Source organism: Anomaloglossus baeobatrachus, chromosome 4, assembly GCF_048569485.1.
Source record: "Anomaloglossus baeobatrachus isolate aAnoBae1 chromosome 4, aAnoBae1.hap1, whole genome shotgun sequence".
NCBI lineage: Eukaryota > Metazoa > Chordata > Amphibia > Anura > Aromobatidae > Anomaloglossus > Anomaloglossus baeobatrachus.
The window spans coordinates 653,288,632-653,300,846 of NC_134356.1; the positions used below are offsets into that span (position 1 = coordinate 653,288,632).

Sequence of the window (12,215 nt, forward strand, 5' to 3'; positions counted from 1 at the left end):
GGTCATCAATGTAGATTACATTATTTCTGAAAAAAGCAAATGATCATACATTTTTCTCTAATTTTGGTCTCCAGTGTACATGTGAATTTCCTAAAAAGTGAGTCTACAATAGCCCCTGTGGCCAGTGTAAAAACTGCAAGATTTCTATTTATTATTTTCTTAGTATAGTTCTATATCATAAATTGAAAATAAATTACAAAAATAATTAAAAACTAAAATTAATAAAAAAAACCACATTCCCACCAAAATAGAAACCAGTTCTACTCCAAGCCTATTTCCCTACGGTAACACTTTTCTTGCCTAATGCTCAGTGTTATCATAGGGATAACAGTAACCAATCAGAAGTTGTCTTTCACAGCTGGAAAGTAATAATTAAAAAAAAAAAAGAATTGTGGGTGTCCCTATGATAACACTGAAAAGCTAAAACACAGGAAACGTTATCATGGGGACAAGTTAATTCCTGATACCTTTTCAGGGAATAGGGTTTCCCCGATGTTTCGCCCAAGTGGTGTCCTCTGGAGCTCGCTCACCGCACCGTAGTAAATCATACACTGGACACATTTGCTGCAAAACTTATATTCTTATTTTGTATTAACAAAAATATTTGCAAAACAGCAAAACAATAAACTTTCCAAAATTGAAATGACAAGTGACACTGGAAGTAACTAGTGTAAAAGAGGAAAAAAAGACATCGCAAAGGAGGAATGGAGGCTGTGAGTGTCCCAGGAGGTAGGCATCGCTCATTCACACAGTCCTGAGCCGCAGGGAATAAGGCACTGACTGAAGACCATGAAGTGGGAGCCTTTACCAATGTGTTTAGAAAACTGCATAAATGGCAATTACATGTATTCTATGTCTATTTTTGGTTGTGTACAACGTTTTATGTCCTTGCTCTTTAAATTGATTGGCGGAATGCAGGCTGCAGTACTTTATAGCAGTCTGTAGTCTACTTTTGGAACCGCATGCGCAGGCCATTGTAAAGCAGCTATGCCGACATCACAAAATTTAAAGGGATATTCCTGCCGTGCTGAGTGACAACGTCATCCCTTAAAGCAGATATCCCCAACTTTTCTAATCTTGAGAGCCACTTTCAGCTCTGAGAGAAGGTCACAAACCACATTCAGTTTGGGAGAGGGTCATGAGCCACATCCAGCGCTGAGAGAGCATCGCGAGCCACCTCCAGCTCTCAGAAAGCGGCTCGAACCACATTCAACTCTGAGCGCATTGCGAGTCATATTCAGCTCTCATAGCATCTGGAGCAACATTCAGCTCGAGTCGTGAGCTACAGTCAGCTACAAGAGAGGATTGTGAGTCATTCAGCTATCAGAGAGCATCTCGAGCCACATTCTGCTCCGAGAGAGGGTTGCAAGCCAAATTCAGCTCTGTGAAAGGGTCAAGAACCACATTCAACTCCGAGAGAGGGTCGCAAGCAACATCCAGCTCTCAGAGCGTCTGGAGCCACATTCAGCTCTCAGAGCATCACAAGCCCCATTCAGCTATGAAAGAGCGTTGGGAGCCACATTCAGTTCTGAGAGCGTTGTGAGCCACATTCAGCTCTCAGAGTGTCTCAAGCCACATTCAGCCATCAGAGCGTCTTGAGCCACATTAAGCTCTGAGAGGGGCGTAAGCCACATTCAGCTCCGAGAGAGGGTCGCGAGCCACATCCAGCTCTCAGAGCGTCTGGAGCCACATCCAACTCTCAGAGCGTCTTGAGCCACATTCAGCTCTCAGAGCGTCTGGAGCCACATTCAGCTCGGAGACAGGATCACGAGCCACATCCAACTCTCAGATCATCTGGAGCCACATCCAACTCTCACAGCGTCTGGAGCCACATTCAGCTCTCAGAGCGTCTGGAGCCACATTCAGCTCTCAGAGCGTCTGGAGCCACATTCAGCTCCAAGAGAGGGTCACGAGCCACATACAGCTCTCAGAACGTCTGGAGCCACATCCAACTCTCAGATCATCTGTAGCCACATCCAACTCTCACAGCGTCTGGAGCCACATTCAGCTCTGAGGGTCGCAAGCCACATTCAGCTCCGAGAGAGGGTTATAAGTCACATTCTGCTCTGAGAGAGCGTCACGAGCCACATTCAGCTCTGATAAAGCGCTGTGAGCCACATTCAGCTCTGAGAGAGGATCGCGAGCCACATTCAGCTCTCCGTGTGTCTCAAGCTACATTCAGCTCTGAGAGAGAGTTGCGAGCCACAATCAGCTCTAAGAGAGAGTCACAAGCCACATCCAGTTCCCCTCACAGTAGTGACACCCAGAGACCCCATTTACCGGTATAAAGCTTTTCCACAGAAATCACACTGAGGCGGTATACAAAGATCCAGGGGCTCCTACCTTACCCCTCATTCAGATCTCCTCTTTAATGTGGGGCTACTCAAAATTATCACCATCTGAAGACCTGCTGTTCATAGTTATTTGCTAGACGTGGTGTTAAGGCACCAAGCTTGCAGAACGCTGCGGGTCATAAATCATGGGCCCGCGAGACACATGTGACTCTCGAGCTACAGGTTGGGGACCTCTGAAGGATCAGTAGGGGTTTGACTGTAAAGGTCTCCATCGATCTTAAGTGGGTCATAAAGGACTGACATCTCCTACTCTCTTGCTATCCCCACTTCTCAATCGGCTTCCATTATCAGAACACTCCTGCCCGTAAAAGGTGCAATTTCCAATAACTAGATAATTGCCATCTACGCGATTCCCTAAACACAGACATGGCCCACAAGAATGATAACTATGGAAATGCATGCTGAACCGATAGCTGACACGTTGCGCTTCTTAGCTGTCGTTGCTGTCGCTCTCGTCTTCGCAAGACTCCTGTATGTCGTCCAGGATGAGATCGTCCACATCGCACTGGGTCAGGCTGCCTTGGCTCAGGCATGTGGCCACGGTGGAGCCAGTGCTGACGTGCAGCATGCTTGGATACAGCACTTTGGGATGGTTGTTTTTGGCCCTGCTCCTGGGATGGACACATTCAAGACCAGGAATGTAAGGATCTGTGTGTAGACATGAAAAACAAAGGTCAATGTCCACACATTTAGGAACAGTTCAAAGCCTTACGTTAAAACTTCTAATGTTAATTAAACTTGGTGTCACGTTTGTCTGTCTTACATTATGAGCCTAGTGACAGATACAGGAGTCATTTCCACTCCTGACTCTCAATATTAAATGTGTTTTCCTTTCCTTTGAAAGTTGTAGGGTTAATGCGGCTAATTACCAGCTAGGTGTTACTGGTTTGGGACCACTCCTAGTCCCTTTATATACCCTCTATTACCAGCAGAGGTTGCCGGTTATTCTTTTATCCATTCTGAAGCTTGGCCTGGAGGTGGAAGGAGCTGCTGAGACCTTTTCTTGAAGTTGCTGTGGTGACTGGAGTCTTGGTGCTGGCTGCAGCAGTTTGTTGTTGTTTTTCCCTTTTCTGCCTTCTTTCCCTGTTGTGTTGTTCTAGTGCAGCAGGGGGGCTAGCATCCCTTACCTGCCCACTCCCTAGCCAGGGACTAGTGTAGGGTGTTTTCAGGGCTTCAGGTTCCTGCTCGGCGACAGGTGAGGAACCTGTATAGTGACTGGCTAGGAGTGCAGGGTACAGCAGCAGGTAAGTGGAAGAGGTGTCCATCCTCCCTTTCACTAGTCCTAGGCCCTCCGCTGTTAAAGTGTCCCCGGTGTACCCCTTGTTTGTCATGACACTTGGCTTTAAAATAAGACCAAGACCACAGCTCTAACATTTGTATTAAGCCACGATGTAACACTCAGAAGCTCAAGACGTAACGCTACGACCTCGGTTGTGAAATATACCGTACGTATTATAATATAAATATAATTTTTATGTTATTTTGTTTTCTTACCTTTATATATTTTTGTGGTTTATATATACTGTATATATATATATATATATATATATATATATATATATATATATATATATATTATTTTTTTTTTATTTTTTTTTTGCATTATTATATATTTATATTATTAGAATAATTACCTCTCCGGTTATAACAATTTTCTCCGAAGCAGCTGTGAGGGTTTCGGGTGCGTTGGCCGTTATTCCGGCGGGGAGGAAGTATTCGACTGGGTAAGACTGGAGTGCCACATATGTAACATGGACATGAAAGCCCCATCTGTGAGAATCCCCTGCAAATGGGAAAAAATAAAATACCGGGAGATTATGCACAAAAAAGGTCAAGTTTGAGCTCAGCAGACCCTCGATCTCCTTATAATTTGTCCTACACCTTTCAGGCATCTATAGCATTTCTTCGGACAATGCCAAAAATCAGAAAACCTCCTCTATGATAAACAGTGTGCGTGCTCTCCAGCACCAAAGATCAGTTCTCGCTCTGGATCCTATCACATTTCTTCTCCGTTCTGACGATGGCCCTGATTTATAAGCAGTCTCAGGGTCTTCTATGTGTTGTATATAAAGCAGTCTCAGTGTCTCTATATACTGTAATGTATTAGAGCAGTTTCAGTGTCTTCTATATGCTGTATATACACACTGACGAGCAAAAGGGTAACAATGTTTTGAACTTTTGATTTTCAGGCTCCATATCTCATCATCCACTACAGGTTTAAGAGTGAGATGACCTTTATCTTATAAAGAACCAACTTGGCTATTTCATATAGAAATTTGACTTGCAACCACTATGCACCAAGATTGGGTGCATGGATAAGAGACCTGGGATCAGATTTCGGTCTAGACATGCTTGAATCTGATCAAGAGCGCAGAAGGATTCAGGCAGTGTGAAAATTAAAGCTGGATTTACAAAATACAAACATAATAATACATTTTTAGGAGCAAAACAGTAACAATGCAGTCAGATGACAAGAATCTCCATAACTAATCATATGCTAAATAATTGAAAGTCAAATTTATGTATGAGATAGCCAAGATGATTGTCCATGAAATCAAGGTCGTCTCACGCTCAAAGCTGTAGAGGATGGTGAAATAAGGATAAAGAAGCTGCTGACAAATATCGGGTTTTGGTGTGTTTTTCACCTATTCTAATAAATGGGCAAAAAGTGCATAAAAAACACATTAAAAAAAATACATCAAAAACACAGCAAGCACACACACACATATTTTATCTTGCGTTTTTCCTGCCAGCTCTTCAATATTTGCAGCAGAAATGTCGCCAGCGAGTACTTAACGTGTGTGCACATAACCTAAGACATCTGAATAAGCAAAATTATTAAGAAGAAAATTGAAAAAAAGACTTAGAAAAGAAGGGAATTTTGTTTACTTACCGTAAATTCCTTTTCTTCTAGCGCCAATTGGGAGACCCAGACAATTGGGGTGTATAGCTACTGCCTCCGGAGGCCACACAAAGTATTACACTTAAAAGTGTAAGGCCCCTCCCCTTCTGGCTATACACCCCCCCCCGTGGGATCACGGGCTCCTCAGTTTTAGTGCAAAAGCAAGAAGGAGGAAAGCCAATAACTGTTTTAAATACAAATTCAACCCGAGAAACAGCCTCGGAGAACTGAACTGTTCAACATGAACAACATGTGCACCCGAAAAAAAAACAAACTTCCTAAGAAAACAGGGCGGGTGCTGGGTCTCCCAATTGGAGCTAGAAGAAAAGGAATTTACGGTAAGTAAACAAAATTCCCTTCTTCTTTGTCGCTCCTAATTGGGAGACCCAGACAATTGGGACGTCCAAAAGCAGTCCCTGGGTGGGTAAAAGAATACCTCGTGATAGGGCCGTCAAACAGCCCTTTCCTACAGGTGAGCCACCGCCGCCTGAAGGACTTGTCTACCTAGGCCGGCATCCGCCGAAGCGTAGGTATGCACCTGATAATGCTTGGTAAAAGTGTGCAGACTCGACCAGGTAGCCGCCTGGCACACCTGCTGAGCCGTAGCCTGGTGCCGTAATGCCCAGGACGCACCCACGGCTCTGGTAGAATGGGCCTTCAGTCCTGATGGAATCGGAAGCCCAGCCGAACGGTAGGTGTGAAGAATTGGTTCCTTGATCCACCGCGCAAGGGTGGATTTGGAAGCTTGCGACCCTTTACGCTGACCAGCGACAAGGACAAAGAGTGCATCCGAGCGGCGCAGAGACGCCGTGCGGGAAATGTAGATCCTGAGTGCTCTCACCAGATCCAATAAATGCAAACCCTTTTCAAATTGGTGAACTGGATGCGGACACAAAGACGGTAAAGTGATATCTTGATTGAGATGAAAGGAAGATACCACCTTGGGAAGAAATTCTGGAATTGGACGCAGAACTACCTTGTCCTGGTGAAACACCAGGAATGGAGATCTGCATGATAACGCCGCCAGCTCGGACACTCTCCGAAGAGACGTGACCGCCACTAGAAAGGCCACTTTCTGTGAAAGACGAGAAAGGGAAACCTCCTTCATAGGCTCGAAAGGCGGCTTCTGGAGAGCAATTAGAACCTTGTTCAGGTCCCAGGACTCCAACGGCCGCTTGTAAGGGGGGACGATATGACAAACCCCTTGCAGGAACGTGCGTACCTGAGGAAGTCGCGCCAGGCGTTTCTGAAAAAATACGGATAGCGCGGAGACTTGACCTTTAAGGGAGCCAAGCGACAAACCTTTTTCCAACCCAGACTGCAGGAAGGAAAGAAAAGTAGGCAATGCAAAAGGCCAGGGAGAAACTCCCTGAGCAGAGCACCAAGATAGGAATATCCTCCACGTCCTGTGGTAGATCTTGGCGGAGGATGGCTTCCTAGCCTGTCTCATGGTGGCAACCACTTCATGAGATAAACCTGAGGCCGCTAGGATCCAGGACTCAATGGCCACACAGTCAGGTTCAGGGCCGCAGAATTCAGATGGAAAAATGGCCCTTGAGACAGCAAGTCTGGACGGTCTGGTAGTGCCCACGGATGGCCTACCGTGAGGTGCCACAGATCCGGGTACCACGACCTCCTTGGCCAGTCTGGAGCGACGAGAATGGCGCGGCGGCAGTCGGACCTGATTTTGCGGAGCACTCTGGGCAACAATGCCAGAGGTGGGAACACATACGGTAGCCGGAACTGCGACCAATCTTGAACTAAGGCGTCTGCCGCCAGAGCTCGGTGATCGTGAGACCGTGCCATGAAAACCGGGACTTTGTTGTTGTGCCGTGACGCCATCAGGTCGACGTCCGGCATCCCCCAGCGGCGACAGATCTCCTGAAACACGTCCGGGTGAAGGGACCATTCCCCTGCGTCCATGCCCTGGCGACTGAGAAAGTCTGCTTCCCAGTTTTCTACGCCTGGGATGTGAACTGCGGATATGGTGGATGCCGTGTCTTCCACCCACGTCAGAATCCGCCGGACTTCCTGGAAGGCTTGCCGACTGCGTGTTCCCCCTTGGTGGTTGATGTATGCCACCGCTGTGGAGTTGTCCGACTGAATTCGGATCTGCTTGCCTTCCAGCCACTGTTGGAAGGCTTGTAGGGCAAGATAGACTGCTCTGATTTCCAGAACATTGATCTGAAGGGTGGACTCTTTCCGAGTCCACGTACCTTGAGCCCTGTGGTGGAGAAACACTGCTCCCCACCCTGCTAGACTCGCATCTGTCGTGACCACCGCCCAGGATGGGGGTAGGAACGACTTTCCTTTTGACAATGAGGTGGGAAGAAACCACCACCGGAGAGATTCCTTGGCTGCCTGAGAGAGGGAGACCTCCCTGTCGAGGGACGTCGACTTCCCGTCCCATTGGCGGAGAATGTCCCATTGTAATGGACGCAGATGAAACTGCGCAAAAGGAACTGCTTCCATTGCTGCTACCATCTTCCCTAGGAAGTGCATGAGGCGCCTCAAGGGGTGCGACTGGCCCTGCAGGAGAGATTGCACCCCTGTCTGTAGCGAGCACTGTTTGTCCAGTGGAAGTTTCACTATCGCTGAGAGAGTATGAAACTCCATGCCAAGATATATTAGTGATTGGGTCGGGGTTAGATTTGACTTTGAAAAGTTGATGATCCACCCGAAACTCTGGAGAGTCTTCAGTGCCACGTTCAGGCTGTGTTGGCATGCCTCTTGAGAGGGTGCCTTGATAAGTAGATCGTCTAAATACGGGATCACAGAGTGACCTTGCGAGTGCAGGACTGCTACTACTGCTGCCATGACCTTGGTGAAGACCCGAGGGGCTGTCGCCAGCCCGAAAGGTAGAGCTACGAACTGCAGGTGTTCGCTTCCTATAACGAAGCGTAGAAAACGCTGATGCTCTGGCGCAATCGGCACGTGGAGATAAGCATCCTTGATGTCTATTGATGCTAGGAAATCTCCTTGAGACATTGAGGCGATAACGGAGCGGAGAGATTCCATCCGGAACCTCCTGGTTTTTACGTGTTTGTTGAGCAGCTTTAGATCCAGGACGGGACGGAACGACCCGTCTTTCTTTGGCACCACAAACAAATTGGAGTAAAAACCGTGGCCTTGTTCCTGAAGAGGAACGGAAGTCACCACTCCTTCCGCCTTTAGAGCGGACACCGCTTGCAGCAGAGCATCGGCTCGGTCGGGCGGTGGAGAAGTTCTGAAGAAACGAGTTGGAGGACGAGAGCTGAACTCTATCCTGTACCCGTGAGACAGAATGTCTCTCACCCAACGGTCTTTGACCTGTGACAGCCAAATGTCGCCAAAGCGGGAGAGCCTGCCACCGACCGAGGATGCGGAGAGAGGAGACTGAAAGTCATGAGGAAGCCGTCTTGGTAACGGTTCTTCCGGCTGGCTTTTTTGGGCGTGATTGAGTCCGCCAAGAATCTGAGCTCCTCTGATCCTTTTGAGTCCTTTTGGACGAGTAGAATTGGGACCTGCCTGAGCCTCGAAAGGACCGAAAACCAGACTGTCCCCTCCTCTGTTGGGGTTTGTTTTGTCTGGGTTGCGGTAAGGATGAATCCTTACCCTTGGAGTGTTTAATGATTTCATCCAAACGCTCACCAAACAATCGGTCACGAGAAAAAGGCAAACTGGTTAAGCACTTCTTGGAAGAAGAATCTGCCTTCCATTCTCTCAACCACAGGGCTCTGCGTAAAACCACGGAGTTGGCTGACGCCACCGCCGTACGGCTCGTAGAGTCTAGGACAGCATTAATCGCGTAAGACGCGAATGCAGACATTTGAGAGGTCAATGGTGCCACCTGCGGAGCAGATGTACGTGTGACCGTGTCGACCTGTGTAAGGCCAGCTGAAATAGCTTGGAGTGCCCATACGGCTGCGAATGCTGGCGCCAACGACGCTCCAATCGCTTCATAGATGGATTTTAACCAGAGCTCCATCTGTCTGTCAGTGGCATCTTTAAGTGCCGCCCCATCTTCCACTGCAACTAGAGATCTGGCTGCAAGCCTGGAGATTGGAGGGTCCACCTTGGGACACTGTGTCCAGCCCTTGACCATGTCAGGGGGAAAAGGATAGCGCGTATCTTTAAGCCGTTTGGAGAAACGCTTATCTGGATAAGCGTGGTGTTTCTGGATTGCGTCTCTAAAGTCAGAGTGGTCCAGAAAAGTGCTTAATTTACGCTTGGGATACCTGAAATGGAATTTCTCCTGCTGTGAAGCTGCCTCCTCCGCAGGAGGAGCTGGTGGAGAAATATCTAACATCTTATTGATGGACGCTATAAGATCATTCACTATGGCGTCACCATCCGGGGTATCTAGATTGAGAGCGGCCCCAGTATCAGAATCCTGATCAGTTACATCCGCCTCATCACACAGAGAGTCGTCCCGCTGGGACCCTGACCAGTGTGATGAAGTTGAGGGTCGCTCATAGCGAGCCCGCTTAGGTTGTCTGGGACTGTCGTCCGAGTCAGAGCCGTCACCCTGGGGTGCATGTGACACCCCCGGAGCTAGGAAGTGTTCCAGCTGAGGGGGACCAGGGGGCAATGAATCAACAGTGCCCATGGTCTGAGTTACTGGTCTAGACTGCAATGTTTCAAGAATTTTAGACATAGTCATAGACAATCTGTCAGCAAAAGCTGCAAACTCCGTCCCTGTCACCTGGACAGCATTCACAGGTGGTTCTCCCTGGGTCACCTCTAGCAGAGGCCCCGGCTGAGCAATTGCCACAGGGGCCGAGCACTGCACACAATGGGGGTCAGTGGAACCTGCCGGTAGAGCAGCCCCACATGCGGTACAGGCAGCATATAAAGTCCGTGCCTTGGCACTTTTGCTTTTTGCGGACGACATGCTGTTGTCTCCTTGAGAAATCTAAGGAGGGTATATAGCAGAAATCACCAGCGACCGTACAGTGTAAAGTATTGCCAGCACAAAATACAAAGTACACTATGGCACAAGTGGGGGAGAGCCCTTGAGGGCTGCTTACCGCCCGCTGAAAAGCGGGTGTGAGGTCGTAGAATCCCTTGTCTGGGTCTCCCAGCCTCCCCTCTGCAGCTCAGCGTGCAGGCAGGAATGGCTGCCGGCGTCCTGTGAAGAGGGGTGGACCGTGGGCGTGCCACAAACAAAAGTGCGGGAAACTGCGTCCCACTGTGCCTAGTGTAAGGGCTGGAGTATGTAAAACAGACTCCAGCTCTTAGCGCTGCTGGTCTGTACAGCGTCCCGCCCTCCTCCTGACTGGCAGGTCTGGGGGCGGGAACGATACGAACTAGGCCGCAAAAGCCGGGGACTGTAGTAATCTAGCGCGGCCGTCATATATGCACGGCCAGCGCGGAAGTCCCCGGCGCACCACAAATCCCAGCCGCGACGCAGTAAACACTGACCCCAGCAGCCGGATCGGCCGATCGTACTAAGTCTCCTCACTCAGCAGAGCTGTAGTGAGTAACGGCACAAGCGCAGCAACGCTGTTTACCCCGGCGCACTAACACACCCAGCAATGCTGCAGTGTGCGTGCGGTAAGCACGGGGACACGGAGTACCTTAATGAAGCAGGGTCCTGTCCCTGAGGAAACTCCGCTCCGTATCCAGCAGGTCCTCCAGGGGCTGTGGATGGAGCACGGTCTCAGTGCCCGGAGACCGGTAAAGTCCCACTTCACCCAGTGCCCTAATGGGGATGGGGAAGGAATCAGCATGTGGGCTCCAGCCTCCGTACCCGCAATGGGTACCTCAACCTTAACAAACACCGCCGACCGCAAGTGGGGTGAGAAGGGAGCATGCTGGGGGCCCCCGTATGGGCCCTCTTTTCTTCCATCCGACATAGTCAGCAGCTGCTGCTGACTAAGCTGTGGCGCTATGCGTGGATGTCTGACCTCCTTCGCACAAAGCATAAAACTGAGGAGCCCGTGATCCCACGGGGGGGTGTATAGCCAGAAGGGGAGGGGCCTTACACTTTTAAGTGTAATACTTTGTGTGGCCTCCGGAGGCAGTAGCTATACACCCCAATTGTCTGGGTCTCCCAATTAGGAGCGACAAAGAAAAGAAAGAAAACTTGAACAGTGTTACAAATTTTATAGAGTATAAAATGAAATAAAAAAAACTCACTAAAAAAAAGTAGCAAATAACTCCAGAAAACTGCAATGAGGAATCAAAGCCTAGGTCTCCAGCATTTTTGGCAGCATTAGCAAGAACATGTAGAGGAGGCCTCTGCTTCTGTATATTTATATTTAGGGTGTGAGAATCTTACTATGCCCTAAACAATAGAGACCACCTTCCGTAACACATTTTTTAGTTAATGTGTTTTATTTTCTGTGCCACCAGAGGGAGCTAAAGAGCTGCCTCTACATTGAAGTCTATGATAGCACAAGGCAACAAGCTCCCTCTAGTGGTGACTGCTGGCATTCACAGTAATACATTTTTATAATAGACTTAACGAGAACCAATCACCAGGATTTTGTAACATGAAGTAAAAGCAGAGCCATACAGGCAGTAGGATTCTGATCATACTTGTTGTACAAAGATCGGATGCTCGGTTGCAGAAATATCCTTATTCAAAGTTGCAGATATGCCCTGCACTCTGATTGACAAGTGCAACGGTGCGGGCCTTTATGGGTCGGGTCCTGACCGTGTATCCCTTCTGGCTAGCTCCCTTTTCTTTATTGGAATATTGTGAAGCCATTGATGTTGTTGGCGGCGCGTGCGCATTGCCACAATAATGATGTCTTCATTAAAATGGTGCATGTGCGTACCGCAACCTCTAGCGCCATTTTATTGAACACACTGTGATGAAGACTACGAGAGGAAGGGGTGCATGCGTAGATTGTTTATCTGTTTTACATCTATGCATGTGCCCCTTCCGTTCATAGTGGATGCGACAATCCAGGGCAGCTGGAGGCTGCTATTTTTAGGCTGGGGGGCCCAATAAGCAGTTGTCAGGATTTATC

At 48.5% G+C, this 12,215-nt stretch overlaps 1 protein-coding gene across 2 annotated transcripts in view; it reads right to left on the reverse strand.

Annotated features, from left to right (window-relative positions):
• Window positions 1-485: 485 nt before the first annotated feature.
• The window catches only part of SHFL (shiftless antiviral inhibitor of ribosomal frameshifting), a 49,474-nt gene continuing 37,744 nt past the window's right edge, over window positions 486-12,215 (reverse strand). Inside the window, exons 7-8 of one of the 2 annotated variants that reach the window (XM_075346483.1) lie at window positions 3,989-4,137; window positions 486-3,002 (exon numbers count right to left, since the gene is read on the reverse strand). In XM_075346483.1, the coding sequence (XP_075202598.1) occupies window positions 2,785-3,002; window positions 3,989-4,137 (367 nt within the window). In that variant the 3' untranslated portion in view covers window positions 486-2,784. The remainder of the gene's footprint in view (window positions 3,003-3,988; window positions 4,138-12,215) is intronic. The other variant, XM_075346484.1, reaches the window with a different exon arrangement.